Source organism: Narcine bancroftii, chromosome 9, assembly GCF_036971445.1.
Source record: "Narcine bancroftii isolate sNarBan1 chromosome 9, sNarBan1.hap1, whole genome shotgun sequence".
In the NCBI taxonomy this organism is placed as follows: Eukaryota; Metazoa; Chordata; class Chondrichthyes; order Torpediniformes; family Narcinidae; genus Narcine; species Narcine bancroftii.
Window position 1 is genome coordinate 32,800,518 of NC_091477.1, and position 18,104 is coordinate 32,818,621.

The following is an 18,104-nucleotide window of genomic DNA, read 5'->3' on the forward strand; positions in this document are numbered from 1 at the left end:
TAATTATTATTTTGTATTCATTAAATTTCAATAAATTACAAGACATGGGTCAAGTATCTGAATTTACAGCATATCATACAATGTTTAGTTTCAGATTGAGCATGGAAACTTATTTCCAGAATTCAATTTCAGATGCAGTATCACTCAATGCCCTTGTTCATCTTTTAACTCATGGAGGAGATTTTGGTTTTGAAAAGAGTGATTTCCAAGTGAACAGAAAATAAGAGGCATATTTTGGCATTCGTTTTCAATTAGCTTGCTTAACTTCCTGCCTTTCACAAATCTATTCACAGTTTGAATAGGAGTATTGGATTCAAAAATTTGTTCCCTCCAGAAATGCAAAAGTGACAAAGAAATTGACTTAAACATTTACCAAGGAAAGGTATGAAATGCATAAATAGCCTCTGGAGCAATGAGTTATGTCATTAGAAAAAATGCATTTTCATAGTCTTTTTTTAAAAAAAATTCTATTTAGTGTCACTCAACTAACTTAACATTTTTAAAAACTTAAACAAAAAAATGGTCCTTTAAAGAATTTTTGCCTCCTTTTCTTCAAATAGGACTATTAGGAATATACTCATATGTACAAAATTATAACAATAATCTGTAGAACCATTAAAATATCCAAAAGTTGTATTTGCATACTATTGGACTGATGGGAGTAAGACAAAAAAAAATATTGCACAATCCTAAAATGTCAATACAGTACTGGTTGCATTGTAGTTTGCCCCAACTCAAATTTAGAATGTTATACTAAATGCATCAAATTAGGAGTAAATATGCATTAATAGCATCTTCAGCAAGGGCAGAATGCAAATCAAGGCAAAAGTTGGGTGTTTCGAACATTTTATGCTGAAGTAACTATGATGTAGAATACCTTATTCTATTCGGAAGACATTTGCTTCACACATCCAAATTCCCAGTCAGCTCAGGCTAGCCACAATGTCAGTCTCGTTCAAAAGTGTCAACCAAGAAGTTTCTTTTGGCAGCCATAATGTACAGATCCTCGCTTGCAAAAATCATAAACACAACATTTCAATCAGATTGCTTTTGTTTTGCAGAGATTATATCCTAATATGAATGCATGGTAATTACATGAAAACATTCAGTAATTCAAGACAAGCTTCTGGAACCATGGTCTTGGATGTCAGTCCGATTTTGAAATTAAGAACAAAAAGCAATTAATACTGCAGCTTCAACATTGCAGGAATCAAGAGCCAATATGAACTTTTTTTGTACACTGCTATGCTTTTCAATCAACTTGTATTAATACCTATGGCATCTGGAAATGTTAACTGCTTTTAATCAGACATGAGAAACAAAAGTTATATTGATTGCTATTATAGGTTTATATAAAAATATATTCAAGGTCAACTACACCAAGCAAAAAACTAAATCTGAACACTAGCAATTGTAGACAAAATCAAATTGATCATTTATGTTCACATCACATATTAACCATGGTTATCTAATCTTGGAGTAGTGCATATAGGCACTCCAAAATAATCAAACTTTGTATTTTTATCAGATAAAATAGCTGCAAGCACATATCTAGTCAAGAAAGGAAATGTCAGTAGTATCACTTCATTATAATTAAATGAGCCAGTATATTAAAGCCAAGAGCTGTTTTGGTAGTAAATTAATTTCATTATTGGTCACCACCCACTATTTATTCAAGACAGACACAAGTCATATTGCATCTTGATAGAACAGCAAAACAAATGACACGTCATTTGACACATTAAGATGCTAATTAGAGAAAGAAGTGCAATATTTCAAATCAAACAGTATCGAAAAAAAACTACATTTATACATTGCGACAAACTGATCAAGGAGCCATTGGATAGAGCCTGAAAAGGGGGGAGGGGGGGGGGCACTCTCTGCTGAAAATGTTATTTTCCTTGGTCATATTCTCAAAGGAGGCTATAAATATTCATTTCTCCCCAATAAAATAAAAACATACAGCACTACAAATAGATGCACCAAATCCAACACGGAAAAAAAAGTTAATCTGAAGATGATGCATGATCCATACACAAGTACAATAGTGGACGATGACCAAGAACAAACATTGGCAATGATAGGAAGCGCAGAAGGAACAAGATAGGTGAAGGCAATATAGATTTTTAATGCTCAAACTTGACTACTCAGCGCACTGTGAACAGCTATCAATTGTACTTAAGTTACAGAAAATGATTTTAAAAACAAATCTATGCATACAAAAATGATTCAACACAATAAAATTCTAAAACAGTTTTAATTTAAACTGCTGGAATAAATTACACCTCGAGGATGACAAGGCTGCTCAGGTATTAAACATGGAGCAAGCTCTAGTTACCACAGGCACTATAGGCTGACAAACTACATACTGAGGTTTCACCATAGCAAAGGCCATGGTAATAAGAACTTAAACCAATTCAGGTTCCAATAATTCAAAAACAGCCAACCTTCCTTTGGTCTATTTTTTCACCTTTTTAATAGAAATACAACAAAGTGGGGAAAACAAAACCATCAGAAAGGTGTTGGGACTCTCCATGGTGTAATCTGGATGGAGAAATGGATTCATTGACTTTTAAATCTTCTGATGGAAATCTGCTCAACATTTCAGGTTTTTTTTAAGTAAAATATTGATGGACAGCACAGTTCATCCCAGGAAATGATGAGCAACCTAGCTGCATAGACCTTTGCCAATGCGTGCAGAAACTTGGTTCATTTGTGAGAAAGTCTCTGCAGTCCTTTAAACTGTGCAGCTATTGAATCTTAACCTATTGCTGGTGTCCAATTCAATCATCAGTAAGATCTTGAACAAACAAGACTTCACAGCGGCTCAATCCAGCCTGCTGCAGAGTGGGTGGGTTTGGCTCCTTCTCTGTGGGCACACAGGGGAGTACTCTACGTGGAAAGTTAGCAACTATTTGAAATTTCTCCGGAGTTTCTTTCAAGGAAAACAAAAAGTCATATATTACCTAGAAGGAAAGAACAAAATATTAGTTTCTTCAAAATTATAACTTTATTTTTGTTCTTAGCTTCTCCCTTTGCTGCAGATCTAATGAACCACACATCTACAAGAGGCAGCTACACCACAGGACATTTCTAATATGCCCATTATTAGTGTAAGCCTTGATCACGAGTTCCACTGTGGGGAGTTCCAGAGAAGACTAATTTTTATCTTATTAGATATTTTTTAGCCGAAACTCTGACAGTTTTCTCATGACTTTTGCCAAGGCCATATGTAGTCTTGTATACGAGATTAATTGCCAGTTATCAGGGAAACAGATGATCTGTGTGGTTCAGTTAACCATTGGACAAATTTGTGCATGCAATAGTGAGAAAATTTTATGGACACAACAAAGGTAAAATATATGCTTTGATCGTAAAATTTTAATCAAAGGACTAATTTTCAATAACTTTCATATTTCTCTGCTTTTAAGCAAAAGCCAAATACAGAAAAGATGTTTAAATAAAGAAAATAAAACACTTTGATTTTAGAAGATTTAGTTGCTAACTATTCAAATTTAAACAAAAGATAATTGAAAGGTTAACAAGGCCAATCGATTGTCCAATAATGCTCTTCACACTGCCGAAAAGAACTGTTTCAATACAAGAATACCATAAAATTTTAATGCATGTACCATCACAGGCAGGTAGAATGTGACTTTAAATTTAAGAAAAATTCCACAGCAAGGCTTGGCATAGTTAGTGTAGCAGTTAGTGCAAGACTATTACAGTACCAGGGGTTTGAATCGGACACTGTTTGTAAGTTTGTACATTCTCCCCATGTCTGTGTGGGTTTCCTCTGAGTGTTCCAGTTTCCTCCCACCCTTCAAAACATACTGGGGTTGTAGGTCAATTGGGTGAAATTGGGCAGCACGGGATTGTGGGCCATGCTGTATGTCTATGTTTAAAATTTAAATTTAATTTAAAAAAAAATCACTTTTGGAATGCTAATCTATCTGTCTTACGGTAGACAAAGTTAAAGAATTTCATATATGTTACATTTTAAATGTAACAATAATGCAACTTTTACCCTTTAATTGAAATGGTTAAACGTTACTTTCTCATACGATTTCCATCCAAGCACCCACTCCAACTGTATACCCTCCTGGTTGTTTTAACAGAATGCAAAACAAGTGCATTTGATTCTACAAATTAAAAAAAAACATGGAAGATTCTTACTGTTAATGACTGGGTAAACAGAAACCGTCGCTCCACTCGAGTATCATTTGGCAACTTAAAGACAATTTTAACACTGTCTGGATGGTCTGAAAAAGGCTCAGGGGGAAGACGTTCAGACTTGCGTTCCTTCTCTTCCTGTAAACTCTGTGGTCATGAACAAACAAACAAAAATCCCTTCACATTTATGCCAAAGATGCATGTTCACATTTAATGCAGGTTTAGGAGAATTTCTTCATTTTTGGATTCAAACACAAAGTAAATTGTACTAATAAAAATTAATTGTCCAATATGCACATACAATGATGCTACCAGGCCTAGTTTCAGAAAGCACTGTCAAATCTGATCTTGTTCCAATCTGATCCTGTTTGCTGCTATGTTGCTGTGGAATCAGTCATCCTTGTAACTGTGCCACTGACAGGCCAACATAGGAAAAGTTGCAGGCCATTCAACCTCTCTTGTCTGTTCCAATATTCAAGTCAATCATGGCTGATCTCCATTTTAACCAGCTACTTGCTTTAGATAATGATAAAGAGGAAGAGACCAAGCCAAATCTGTTTTGCTTGTTAATGGCCAGAAAAATCCATTTCATCCAACATTCAGAGGTCATTTAATCCAGTGATGGTTTATATAGCTTAATTATTCCATAACCAACTTGGGTATCAGAAAGCCAAGTCATTGGTTAAACAGTCACAATTACACAATGATTTTTAGAATAAAAGTATATATTTTAACAAAATACTTTTGCATTTCTTAAAGAAGAAACCTTACTCGTTGTCTTCTTTCTTCTGCAAGCATTTGTTGCCTAATGTCCTCTTCTGCCTTTCTCCTTTTTTCCAGTTCCTCCTTTCTCTTCCTTTCTTTTTCCTGATCAGCACGAAGCGAAGCCAAATAAGCCTCATCTTGCTGCTGTCTCAGCACTTGTGTCTGATTTCTTTCCTCTCTAAAATGAGAGAATATAAACAGCATCAATAAGTTGTCAACAGGTCCCTACTGGATTTAATTGCACACGATCTACACAACAAAAGCCATGAAAATAATGGCACAAAAAATAAATTAGTAATATAAACAAAATAGTTACAAATAAGATTTACTTCTCTCCTAATCCATCCCCACAGTGCCTGTTAAGAGATGTAAACTCTCCCTTGTGAAGGTACATGAAAAAGTATTCTGAGTAAAAACATAAAATTTGGACCAGCTTCTATGTGCCTTAAACATGAGCCCTCTGGTCAGAAGTCCAATCCATTATCATAGTTGAGATTTGAGACATCAATATTAGCACAATAGAGACTAAACTCATCTCAACAGCACAGAGAAAAGACAATCTTAAGAAATCTGATTTTAGAAATTAAATAGAAAATTGACTAATGTAGAATTAATTGAATAAAAAATAAAATTAGCAAGTTTCAAAACTGATTTTTTCTTTCCTTTCTCTCGTGTTTGCTTCCTGCAAAATTTTTTAAACCATTTTGAATGTTTCATTTCAAAACAACCACTTTTGATCCTCCCATATGCTACCTAACTGATTGTTTCAGATTTCTAGGATCTGCAGTATTTTTGATTTTCACTTTTGATTTGTTTAATAAATGATTTATCCAATAATTCTGATTTAAAACTCTCCCTGAACTTAAGACCCTGGTTATACAAGCTTAGGTCACAAAGAGCAAGAGGAAACTGCACTGAATACACATACAATTGAGCTGTGCCCCACTTGAAAATACTGTATACCAAAAAGTAAAATAATCCTCATACTAACTTTATTGAGTCCAAACAAGTATTTGTACGTTAAAACAGTCTGATATGAACTAGCTTTCGGTGAAGAATTCATTCACAATCATATTGTATTAATATGCATTATTCTCAAAGTTGACAACATGCATATTGTGATTTTATTCTAATGAATACAATCTAAATTTGACACTGAATGCATTCATTATGGGATTAACAGAATTGAACTTTCTTCCCATATCTTACCTATCAAGTCGCTCTGATACCAAATATGTTGCATTAGCATCCATAATAAATGTCAGCTGATTGACAAAGTCTTCAGCCTGAAGAAGACCTTCCAAACGACCAACTACTGTCATCCTTTGCTCTTTTAACATAATCATTGCCAGGAAAGGATAGGTATTCTCTCGCAAAGCTTGAGATACTGAAATACAAAACCGCATGTTAGATCATTATTGAAAAACCAACTCTTTTTAAAAAAAAAAATTCCTTGATACTTCCATTCCTGCATATATGCTGTGGACCTCACAAACAGAATCAAGGACATGCGAGAGTACAAAGTAGTATCTCTGCAAAATCCCTCCTTGAAACGGGTACCTCCCCATCTGAATCTCTCTTATCCACGTCAATGTTGCACAACAAATCACTAACCAAGTCCATTCACTCTTGTATGAAATCATGATCCAATCAAAATGTTTATTTGGCAAAATCTAGTCTGTTTTTCCAGTGATCAACAACATTGTTTCAGCAAACTCAGCCCCATGGCATGGACCAAAGGGGACTGTTTCGGTGCTGAAATTTTCTAAGAGACAAATATCAATAAGGAGTTATGGTGAGAAACCCAAATACAGACACCATGAAGGAGGAAGATATTTGCATTTAAAACAACAGAACATAATACGATGTTCTATTATGCTGCAGGAAGTTGATGACAGGAATAAGCTAAAAAGCCAAAATAGTTCATCCCACTATTGTTGGCATCAGAAGTAGTTGGGATAAAGGAATCTAGCAATTCCCATTGATTTCAGGTAAGATTGTATTTTCTGTGCAATTAACTCAATGTTATGGACTGCCTGCAAGGCATTTGTATGTTCTCCCTGTCCATACGGGGTTTTATTTTTTGGGTGTATCGGTTTCCTCTCATGTTCTAAAGGCGTACAGGGTTGGTAGGCTAATTGGTCACGTGGGAGTATTTGGGCAGCACAAGCTTGTGGGCTGGAAGAGCCTGTTAAATTCCTGTTTCTCAAGATTAACTTAAAAGCAAGGAAAATTTCAATAGTGTGGCAACAGTGTTTATAACTGTAAAAGCAAAAAAATATACTTACCCCTGTAGCCTTCTGGCTTACTGGTGGAACAGGCCCAGAAAAGCATTCTTGTATTGATGAAGTTTACAACTTCTGGAGAGCACATTGTATTACTGAGGTAGAAACAAACCAACATTTAGTTATCCTTCAAAGACAGAATGCACACAAATCCACCTCCCCCAACTACCACTACATGTTTATGAGGAGGCACCTAGTTGAATGATATATTAAATGATGCTTCAATAAGTATCCTTCCTTCACGTCACCATCAGTTGCCTGCTCTGATACCTCTATCATCAAATATTTTTTAATGTCCCCTTTGGCATGCACATAAAAAAATGACAACTTGGATTCTTACTGGAGGCACCAGATTGCTCTTTGATCACACTTAAGAAAAAAATAATTGAAAAGTAAAGTGAAAAACAAAACTATTCTTGATGGCAGGTGAGTTTATGCATTACAAATTCATAATTTACTTTAAAGAAGAATTAAAAGTATTTATATAGCTGAACTTCCCTCAGCAATAGTTCAGGACTTCTTCTATTATATATACCAATGACAAATGTACCAAAATGAATTCTCGCCTCTAAATCAGTGAAAGCATTCTTCACATCTTCATCCAGAGTTATTATCTATTTACACAGCAACAAATATAGAATGATATACATGGTCTCTGGAATATTATTTCATTTAAATACTTATTTTCATTAAAAAAAAAACCAATGGCAATCAGCTCATCAATTATCAGCTAACCTTTAGTTAGTTTTTAAGACAAATGTCATCAGCCAAGCAGGTTCAAATGAAACCTGGGTGTTGCCTTGTCTGATTAATTTGGTCCTATTAATACATCTGCAGCTGACATTTTAAAATATCATTGAACAGGAGAGACAAATTTTGATTTCCAGTCACAAACAATAAACCTGTAGACCTGATAGAAACGTGTTTCTTGTAGATATAAGTAACAACTTCCAGGTAGGTAACTGAATCACAGCATTGGTCTTGATTAAACAACACCTCAGATTTTAGAGACGACATGCCACCCTCTCTTACCGACAGAACTCATCAGTGTCCTGATGGTCATCTCCATGAAGATAAACTAATAAATAACGAAGCTCCCGCTTGGCATCATTCAGTGCCTGCATTTAGTGCAAATAATAAATCACAATTAATGAGAATTAAAGCTATAAAATTAATCTTCCTATTTGAATATGGAAACAAGTAGAAAAATTACTAACCATTTTGACATAGAAAAATTGTTGAAAGCTTAAAGCAGAAACTTTGTATAGAAATGGCCTGGGTCAACTATAAAGTCCAACAGTTAGTGGCATTAGAACAAATGTTAGCATCTCTGTTGGAATTTGGCTTAGAATTGTGTTGTTACATATATTGACAGAAGAAATCTCATCTCCCTGGTAGGATAGTGAATACATAGTAATTGGCTTCATTGAAAAAAAAATGGCCACATTTCTGCTCTTAATTATAATCCAAACATGCCCTTGTGCACATTACCCTCATTTATTGCATGAAGAACAAACCTATCAGTACTTATTGGGTAGGTCAAATGTAAACAATGGCTCCTTTGAATAGGCAGTGAATGCTCAGCTAATAGCTAATTCCCCCCCCCCCCCCAAAGAAATACATACTTTTAATCATTTTTATTAAAGACCAAGCCAAACAATATTCTATTGACAATATTGCACAAGGGAAAAATCCATGAATCTGGATTCAATGGTCATTTACAATGTCAATCTGATAATTTAATGATACATGAACAAAAACTTATGTAATTCAAACAAGGATTTTGATCAATTGAGGAATCACTCTTCAATGTCAACTAATTTCCTCACTGACGATATGCATGGAATACAAATTAAAAAGAATCATAGAATAGATTAATTGTCATTGGCTTCTGAAATTACACTTGGAATAAGATTTACTAGTCCAATTTACATGTCTGCTAAGATAAGAGTGGTAAATGTGAAAAGCTACCAAGATAAACTAAACTGCAAAACACTCTCACCAGCAAACTTTAAACAAAAAAGCTCCATAATGGATATTTGTACAAACCTGACTGTACGTTCCTTGATAGAAGACTGGATGGATCCTTCCATATTGTTCCTCAAAATTCTGAATGAATGCAACTACATCTCCAACAGGGTCAGTAACACGGCTCCGAGGATCTGGCCGAATAAATCGTATAGCAAACCTACAAAACAAAAAGATTAAATTCAAGATTTTTTTAAAAAATAATTGCATTTAAAGCAAAATCTCATAGTATCTCACCTAAAAATGTCCAGTAGCGTGTAATACGTGAATCGGAATGGAAGCATTATCAAGTAATAACTCCATCCCAAGAGTCCCTGAAAAATTGAACAGATGTCATTAATATCTATAAAGGGTCAAACTACATAAACTTAGTTTGGTCTTAATAACATCAAAAAAACCTTCAATTTCGGTCTTATTTGGTGTACTAGACTATCATACTATATGCCAATGCACAAAGTATATAAACGACGTGCATTCATGAAAGAAAATAGTCAATTCAAATAAGAATTTTGACCTACTAAGAAATCAATGTCAACTACTGTAATTTCTTCAAGGAGGGTCCTTATTAACCAAAAATAGTTATGTATAATAACAAATACCATGATCTATTCTGCTTTATCAAGTCTATATATAAAGCAAACTGTTTGCAAGATGGTACTAAAATTCAACACACTTTCAACTATGAAAAGGAATACTTTATTAATACTGTACAGAATTTCAAAACAAGCACAGTATTCAAAGAAATCAAATTTATTACAAACAACTCAAAATATGATACTACACAATAATTTCAACTGAATTCCAAAGATCTTCACAAAATACTTTTCAAAATTAAAATACAGTAAAATTCCCCATTATCCAGCACCTCTGGGGATCGCGGATGTCAGATATGAGAGACTTGAGACATTCTTATGATGCCTAATATCTTTGGCTTGGCTTCGCGGACGAAGATTTATGGAGGGGGTAAAAAGTCCACGTCAGCTGCAGGCTCGTTTGTGGCTGACCAGTCCGATGCGGGACAGGCAGACACGATTGCAGCGGTTGCAAGGGAAAATTGGTTGGTTGGGGTTGGGTGTTGGGTTTTTCCTCCTTTGCCTTTTGTCAGTGAGGTGGGCTCTGCGGTCTTCTTCAAAGGAGGCTGCTGCCCGCCAAACTGTGAGGCGCCAAGATGCACGGTTTGAGGCGTTATCAGCCCACTGGCGGTGGTCAATGTGGCAGGCACCAAGAGATTTCTTTAGGCAGTCCTTGTACCTTTTCTTTGGTGCACCTCTGTCACGGTGGCCAGTGGAGAGCTCGCCATATAATATGATCTTGGGAAGGCGATGGTCCTCCATTCTGGAGACGTGACCCATCCAGCGCAGCTGGATCTTCAGCAGCGTGGACTCGATGCTGTCAACTTCTGCCATCTCGAGTACCTCGACGTTAGGGGTGTGAGCGCTCCAATGGATGTTGAGGATGGAGCGGAGACAACGCTGGTGGAAGCGTTCTAGGAGCCGTAGGTGGTGCCGGTAGAGGACCCATGATTCGGAGCCGAACAGGAGTGTGGGTATGACAACGGCTCTGTATACGCTTATCTTTGTGAGGTTTTTCAGTTGGTTGTTTTTCCAGACTCTTTTGTGTAGTCTTCCAAAGGCGCTATTTGCCTTGGCGAGTCTGTTGTCTATCTCATTGTCGATCCTTGCATCTGATGAAATGGTGCAGCCGAGATAGGTAAACTGGTTGACCGTTTTGAGTTTTGTGTGCCCGATGGAGATGTGGGGGGGCTGGTAGTCATGGTGGGGAGCTGGCTGATGGAGGACCTCAGTTTTCTTCAGGCTGACTTCCAGGCCAAACATTTTGGCAGTTTCCGCAAAGCAGGACGTCAAGCGCTGAAGAGCTGGCTCTGAATGGGCAACTAAAGCGGCATCATCTTCTCTTTGCATGATGCCTAATATACCTGTATTAAAAATACACCATTTAAAAGACAAAACACATGCAAAATGTAAATTAATTTGGAAAAAAAAATCAGGATGTAGTCTTTAATTATGTAAAGCTAATTTTATTATTAATTTTAATTAATAATTCCTGTAACAGTGTTGCCGTCATTATTAACCCCCTACCCCAAGTTTACAGATAAAGCCTTACTGTTACGGAATCTTTAGTTTACATTATTTTTTGTAAGGGAATTATGTGGGTTGGAAACAGAGAAAAACACACAAAGACACTTACACAGAGATGCTGTGACTGCTATGGCCAGCTGTAAGCAGAGCAATAAAAACTGGAGTGATTGCCCTTGAAATATTGAAGACAATGAATGTTTGCTCAAAGAGTATCTTGATCAATGTGGTTTATAGTGCGAAAAATAAAAAAAAATTTAAAAAAAGACAGTTTGACTGCTACTTCAAAGCATTAAGCAGTTTGATTATTGTATCCATGAAACCTAAGACAATGAATGTTTGCTAAGGAGAAAGCACGTGTAAACAGAAGGCCATTTGCTTGTTGACTCATCTTGCTGAAGAAAATAAAACTTAAGAACTAGCAGTGATGTCATGTCATGTGATTGGGACATTTCAAGGCAGCATTTTTAATAATGAACCATGCTTTATCTGAAGTCAGAGCTGCAGTACCCTTCAATGAGAGAGGTACTGTTGGGCATTCTCCCTTTGATACGAAAGGAACACAGAAATAGTGGCTGAAGAAAAGGAACTTCAACTGTCTTTTTGTCAAGAGAGGGCAGTTCTGCTGTGCCCATTTGTAATGGTCTGGGATGGTGAAATCACCGTGTAAAAAAAACAAGTTCCGAAACCTCCACACAAGAGAGGGGGATTTGTGAAAAAGTAATTCGAATTAAAAAATATTTCTCTGAAAGGAAATCTACAAGAATTCGTGAGTTTGAGAACTTTTGAACAGCAGTTTAAAGACTGTTTCAACATAAAATATTTCTAAGACTAAACTTTAAAATCATCTCTTCAGATTTGTGCCTGAACTGTAATGGTTTGGGATTTGCCACACACACACACACTTTATTGGTGCATAGTGGGGTTAAGTTTAGAGTTAAGAAAGATTTTATATTATTAATAAAAATGATAATTTTGAAGAAACCATTGTCTTGGTGAATTTCTATTGCTGCTGGTCTATGTTATAACATTAATACACTTTATACTAAAAATAAAGACTTTTACTAGGCAGGGATAGAGACACACTTTAGGAGTCATCCCAGACGCGAGCTCTTCATCCTGGTGTCTTGGTCAGATTCTCGGCACAAGCCAACTCACCTCCACGCAATCAGTCCCTTGGCGCAACCTGGCTCGCTTCCACGCAAGTGTCCTGGTCAGGCGCTTGGCACCACTAGACTCACCTCCATGCAAATGTCCTGGTCAGGCTCTCAGCACAGCTTCCTCGCGCTGACAACCCGACTCTCCGCCACGAGAATGGGTGAACGTTGTGGAGCATTGATAGCTATGGGGCAAATCGCCGCATTTCTAACTATGTCTTAGCACTCCCCCACAGGATCCATCTCTCCAGTCTTATTTATATGAGATGCTATTTATTTATTTCCTCCATTGTTTTTACCAGTTGCTTGAGTTTCCAGTTGATTGAATTCCAGATAATGGGGATTTTACTGTAAATCAAACGATTGTAATGTGTACTTACCCTGGGCTGTGGCCTTGAAACTACATAACTGTAGATCCGATGGTCAGCTGTGTGGACTTGAAGTGGACGAGAGGAAGGTGGGTTGAAGACACTGGGAACTCCTTCTTGTTCATTTAGCCTGTCCTGAACAGCTGCCTAAAAAATAAAATGGGTTGGCAGGATATAGTAAAAAACATAGGATTAAAACCAATTTCGACCATTATTAAAAACACATGACAAAGTACGTAGTTTATCTCAAATACATCATTCAATTTATAACTACAATATTAACATTCACACATCTGAACAAATTACAAATCAGAATTTTAAACTTAAATAGAAACAATCAATACCATAGACAATCATATTTTACACACATTGGAGGAAATTTTGCTTCCTTTATACCTCAATATTCCAATGGTGCTGTTCTAGAGTGCGTCGACATTGGTCCATTGAATCAATACCAGTCAAGTCCTACAGGGAAAAGTAAATGAAAAATTGTTAAATTGAAGCAAGGTAAATGACAACATTGAATTTAATTTTTTTTTAAAAATGCCTCACTGTGTAATGCAATTCTTTAAGCCAAAGATTGACAATTTATTAATTATCTCATGGGTTCTTTCAGGCCAATTTCCACTAATTTTTACATTTTTAACTAAATGTCATTGTCTGCCCTAGCACTAAAGCTGGCATGAAATGTGTGAGAATGTAGATACATTTGATCCTATTTAAGAGTATTAACATAGCTATAATTGTGTTACTGCTTATCCAAAAAAGTTTTTGATGAATACAAATTTCCTTCAGTAAAGTAGTGGAAAATCAAAGCTATTGACTTCTAGACAAACACAAATACCTCTCACTAGCAATAGCAACTATTTGAAACCAAGCAAGACCACTTGCAACTTTAGTGTTATCCCTCACTCCAAAACGAGCATCCAGTGACATAAAACCTACAGGACCAAAATGACTTACACCCACTGCCTTTTAGCAGTGGATGAGTTGAAACACAAGACCCATTCACACTGGATCTTTAACCCAGTAATTAACCACCAATCTACCTGTTAACATGCCAGTATGAATGCTCACAAACCGGCGCGCAGGTGTCAGATCGCCTCAGGGATGAACCTCCTCGGGAGTGTGTATCATCACTGATTTGTTTTGAATCGGCGTACCAGTTAGCCCAGTATTTTAAGGGTCGGGGGTACGCTGGGTCCCGTTAATGGAGGATTGGCATTCCTCTGTTCTGGGATGCCAGGTGGTGAGTGTGAAAGGGTGCAAGAACTAGTTAATATTGGTCCAGTGTGAATGGCAAAAACGTTATTTTGAACCAGTTCATTGATATTGGTTAGGCAAGGTGAAAAAGGCTACTGACATATTGTCAAATGTGTCAATGTCTCAACTCATCCACTACTTAAAACCTACATGTCTCATTATTACCTTTATGCTCTTTGCTCTCATCTTTGGTTCTACTTTCATTGTTAAAAGAAATCTTAAAATTTCATCCAAAAATCTGATGCTAATATGATCCAAGTCTCATTCACCTATCTCTCCTGTGCTGGCTAGCCTATACTCATATTGAGCAACAGCTCAATTTAAAAACCTTACAATTTTCTACCTCGGATCACCTCCAATTCTACATGACCTCAACAAGATCTATGAGCCTCAACTGTTAGGATCTTGTGCAGTCCCATTTCAAAACTGTTCTACCACTTTGTATCTTCATACCCAAGATCTCAAATGACCTTCAACCCATGCTTAAACATTTTTGACTCTGATTTATCAAACTCTTCAGAAGATGATTTTGGTTATCTGTTAACAAGTTACCTACAGCAGAGGAGTTTCCAAATTTTTAAATTGATAAAGATTCACATTACTTGTCCTGTCTTTTTCTTGTACATCAGGGTACCTATTGATTTCTCCTATGTAAACATTTGTATACGTCGCATCAAAAGTTTATGGTATTACAGGTAAACCCTACTTTACGAAAGTAGAGTGTTCCTATGAAACCTTTCACAAGCTGAAATGGCATAAAACCATTCACTACTAATGAAGGATATTTTTGAAAAAGCGGAAACCCATTCAAATTTCTTTTGGATAGCGAACACAGGTTTCTTCGTAAAACTGAATTTGCGTAAAATGAGTATTCATAAAGCGGAGTATACCTGTACCGTAAAGGCATTTGCAGCTGAGAAACATCAATACAACATCCCTATCTTCACAACATAATCATGGCTTAGAAACTCTATTGGTATATTCAATTTCACCAACTGTTGCATTGGCTAGAGTTATATTGGCAATGTATTAAACAGTTAAACAGCAAGATTTAAACTATTCTCAACATTTGGATGCAAAGCCATGCATCTAAAGACCCTTGTTTACTTTATGAATTGTTTTCAGCCAATTACCATAAAAATCTGACGTGCTCCTTCATTTAATATTTTACTTTCCAATGAGTACAATGCGAGAACAACTTCTTGAAATAACTTGCAGATTTAAATAATTTTAATATACCTGCAGATTTTCAATTCAAAAACGGTCTCTTAAAATATACAACTGCTTCTGAGTAAGTTTCTGTCTAATATTTTAAAGTTTTAGTAAAAGCGTAAGCATTACACTGTAGGTTTATTTATGCATCAGGTCCACAACGGACATCAAGTGGAAATAATCACATTGAGCCATGCACAAAATGAAAGTTGATTTGGTTCCAGTTAACATGTGTTGCTGGGCAATGTCGACTTCGCACTGGAGGTGGATTAATTAAGTCTACCTTGTCAACTGTTAGCATTCCTGTCGAAATGATACTGGCACTGACTGATAAGCTGGGGAGAGTGCAGAATAAATGGGGTTAGATGGGGCTCTCCCAGAAACATTTAGGAGTGCCACAGGTGCAGACTTCAGCGTGATTAAATAAAGATCAGAAGTTAAATAAAAAGCGGCGTGGGAATGCAGCCTGCGCCACTTTCAGTGCTATGACATGATAGTAATGAATTCACCTGAAATTGCAGCAGTTTCTCTGTCTGTTCCTGCGTTAGTTCCTCCTCCTCGTTCCCAGGCGCCGCCATCTTGGGCTTCGCGATCCAGGCCTGTGCGGAAGTAGATGATCTTCGGGTAAAGTCACATTCGTTAAAAAAAAAAGCCCCAGCCCGAGAATATTGGGGTTCTGGCTCCGCGCTAAGATTCCAGAAGCAGGCCGAGCATTTCTGCGGCTCCCGCTTTGGATTTGCAGGTTTTCGTGGCCAGTGACGGAAGCAGCCGAGACTCTTCGGCAACTCTCGGCTCTGCCGTCCGCCGACCTCGGTCACAAATGTCGTGGGGGTGGCAGGGTCATGGAGGGATGGCGGAGATGGCAAGGGGTGCGGCATGGGGCGGTGGAGGTGACGGGGGGCGGAGGGGGTGGCGGAGGGAGCGGTGGCAGGGGTGCGGAGGGATGGTGGAGGTGGCAAGGGGTGCGGCATGGGGACGTGGTGGGGATAGCCCGGGGCGGTGGGGGTGACAGGGTAGCAGTGGGCGGAGGGGGTGGCAGGGTGGAGGAGGTTTGCAAGGGGTGCGGCAAGGGGTGACGGGCGGAGGGGGTGACAGGCTGGCAGGGGCGGAGGGGGTGACAGGCTGGCAGGGGCGGAGGGGGTGACAGGCTGGCAGGGGCGGAGGGGGTGACAGGCTGGCAGGGGCGGAGGGGGTGACAGGCTTGCAGGGGCGGAGGGGGTGACAGGGTGGAGGAGGTTTGCAAGGGGTGCGGCAAGGGGTGACGGGCGGAGGGGGTGACAGGCCGGCAGGGGCGGAGGGGGTGACAGGCCGGCAGGGGCGGAGGGGGTGACAGGCCGGCAGGGGCGGAGGGGGTGACAGGCCGGCAGGGGCGGAGGGGGTGACAGGCCGGCAGGGGCGGAGGGGGTGACAGGCCGGCAGGGGCGGAGGGGGTGACAGGCCGGCAGGGGCGGAGGGGGTGACAGGCCGGCAGGGGCGGAGGGGGTGACAGGCCGGCAGGGGCGGAGGGGGTGACAGGCCGGCAGGGGCGGAGGGGGTGACAGGCCGGCAGGGGCGGAGGGGGTGACAGGCCGGCAGGGGCGGAGGGGGTGACAGGCCGGCAGGGGCGGAGGGGGTGACAGGCCGGCAGGGGCGGAGGGGGTGACAGGCCGGCAGGGGCGGAGGGGGTGACAGGCCGGCAGGGGCGGAGGGGGTGACAGGCTGGTGGAGGTGGCAGGAGAGCAGAAGGATGGTGGAGATGGCAAGGGCTGCGACATGGGGTGGAGTGGGTGGCAGGGGCAGAGGGTGGCAAGGGGTGCAGCATGGGGAGGTGGAGGTTGCAGGGTGGCAGTGGGTGGAGGGGTGGCAGGAGAGCAGATGGATGGTGGAGATGGCAAGGGCTGCGATGTGGGGCGGTGGAGGTGGCAGGGGTGGCATGGGGCTTAGTGGAAGGGTGGTGGAGATGGCAGGAGAGCAGAGGAATGGTGGAGATGGCAAGGGCTGCGGCATGGGGAGGTGGAGGTGACGGGGCGGAGGGGTTGATGCAGGTGGCAGGAGGGATGGTGGAGGTGGCAGGGGCGGTGGGGGTGACACGGTGGTGGAGGTAGCAGTAGGGCAGATGGATGGTGGAGAGGGCAAGGTGTGCAGCATGGTGCGGTGGCAGGGAGTATGGGGGTGTCAGGGGCGGAAGGGGTGTCAGGGGGCGGAGGAGGTGGCAGTGGAGATTGTAGGGCATGGAGGTGCCAGGAGGACAGTGGGTTGGTGGAGATGGCAAGGGGTGCAGCATGGGGCAGTGAAGGTGGCAGGGGGCAGAGGGGGTGGTGGAGGTGGCAGGGGGGTGGAGGTAGCAGGGGCATTGGGTTGGCAGTAGGACAGTGGAGATAGCAGGGGATGGTGGAGGTTACAGGGGCGGGAGAGATGGCAGGAGTTGCGGCATAGGAGTGGTGGAGGTGGCAAGGGGTCGAAAGAATCGTGCTGCTCGGGGAGTATGACAGCGCAAGGACGGTGCCCTGAAGTGCGGATTCGGGCCAGGCTTCTGGAATCAGAGCCCAGGGTCACTCGCACCGCCCCAAAATCTGAAGACTTCTTCGAAGGACACGTGGCTCTGATTTTTTTTAAATGTCCCTCTGAAATATTCGAAGACGATGGCCAATCGCAACATGTTTAATCACTAATGCGTAAGGTAGAATTCCCTAATGCTAAGTAAACATTGCCCAGCTTCAAATGTTAACTGTGACTAAACCAAATTCTGTGGCCGGGACGTGGAGGCAGGGTGTGATC

General features: G+C 40.1%; 1 protein-coding gene across 6 annotated transcripts in view; it reads right to left on the reverse strand.

Moving 5' to 3' along the window:
* Positions 1-18,104, reverse strand: part of faf2 (Fas associated factor family member 2) — a 24,788-nt gene continuing 6,684 nt past the window's right edge. For 4 of the 6 annotated variants that reach the window (XM_069898721.1, XM_069898720.1, XM_069898717.1 and 1 more), the window contains exons 2-12: positions 15,857-15,946; positions 13,269-13,337; positions 12,885-13,019; positions 9,489-9,565; positions 9,273-9,411; positions 8,256-8,341; positions 7,227-7,318; positions 6,148-6,325; positions 4,945-5,116; positions 4,177-4,320; positions 1-2,966 (exon numbers count right to left, since the gene is read on the reverse strand). In XM_069898721.1, the coding sequence (XP_069754822.1) occupies positions 2,784-2,966; positions 4,177-4,320; positions 4,945-5,116; positions 6,148-6,325; positions 7,227-7,318; positions 8,256-8,341; positions 9,273-9,411; positions 9,489-9,565; positions 12,885-13,019; positions 13,269-13,337; positions 15,857-15,925 (1,344 nt within the window). In that variant the 5' untranslated portion in view covers positions 15,926-15,946 and the 3' untranslated portion in view covers positions 1-2,783. The remainder of the gene's footprint in view (positions 2,967-4,176; positions 4,321-4,944; positions 5,117-6,147; positions 6,326-7,226; positions 7,319-8,255; positions 8,342-9,272; positions 9,412-9,488; positions 9,566-12,884; positions 13,020-13,268; positions 13,338-15,856; positions 15,947-18,104) is intronic. The other 2 variants (XM_069898723.1, XM_069898722.1) reach the window with 1 other exon arrangement.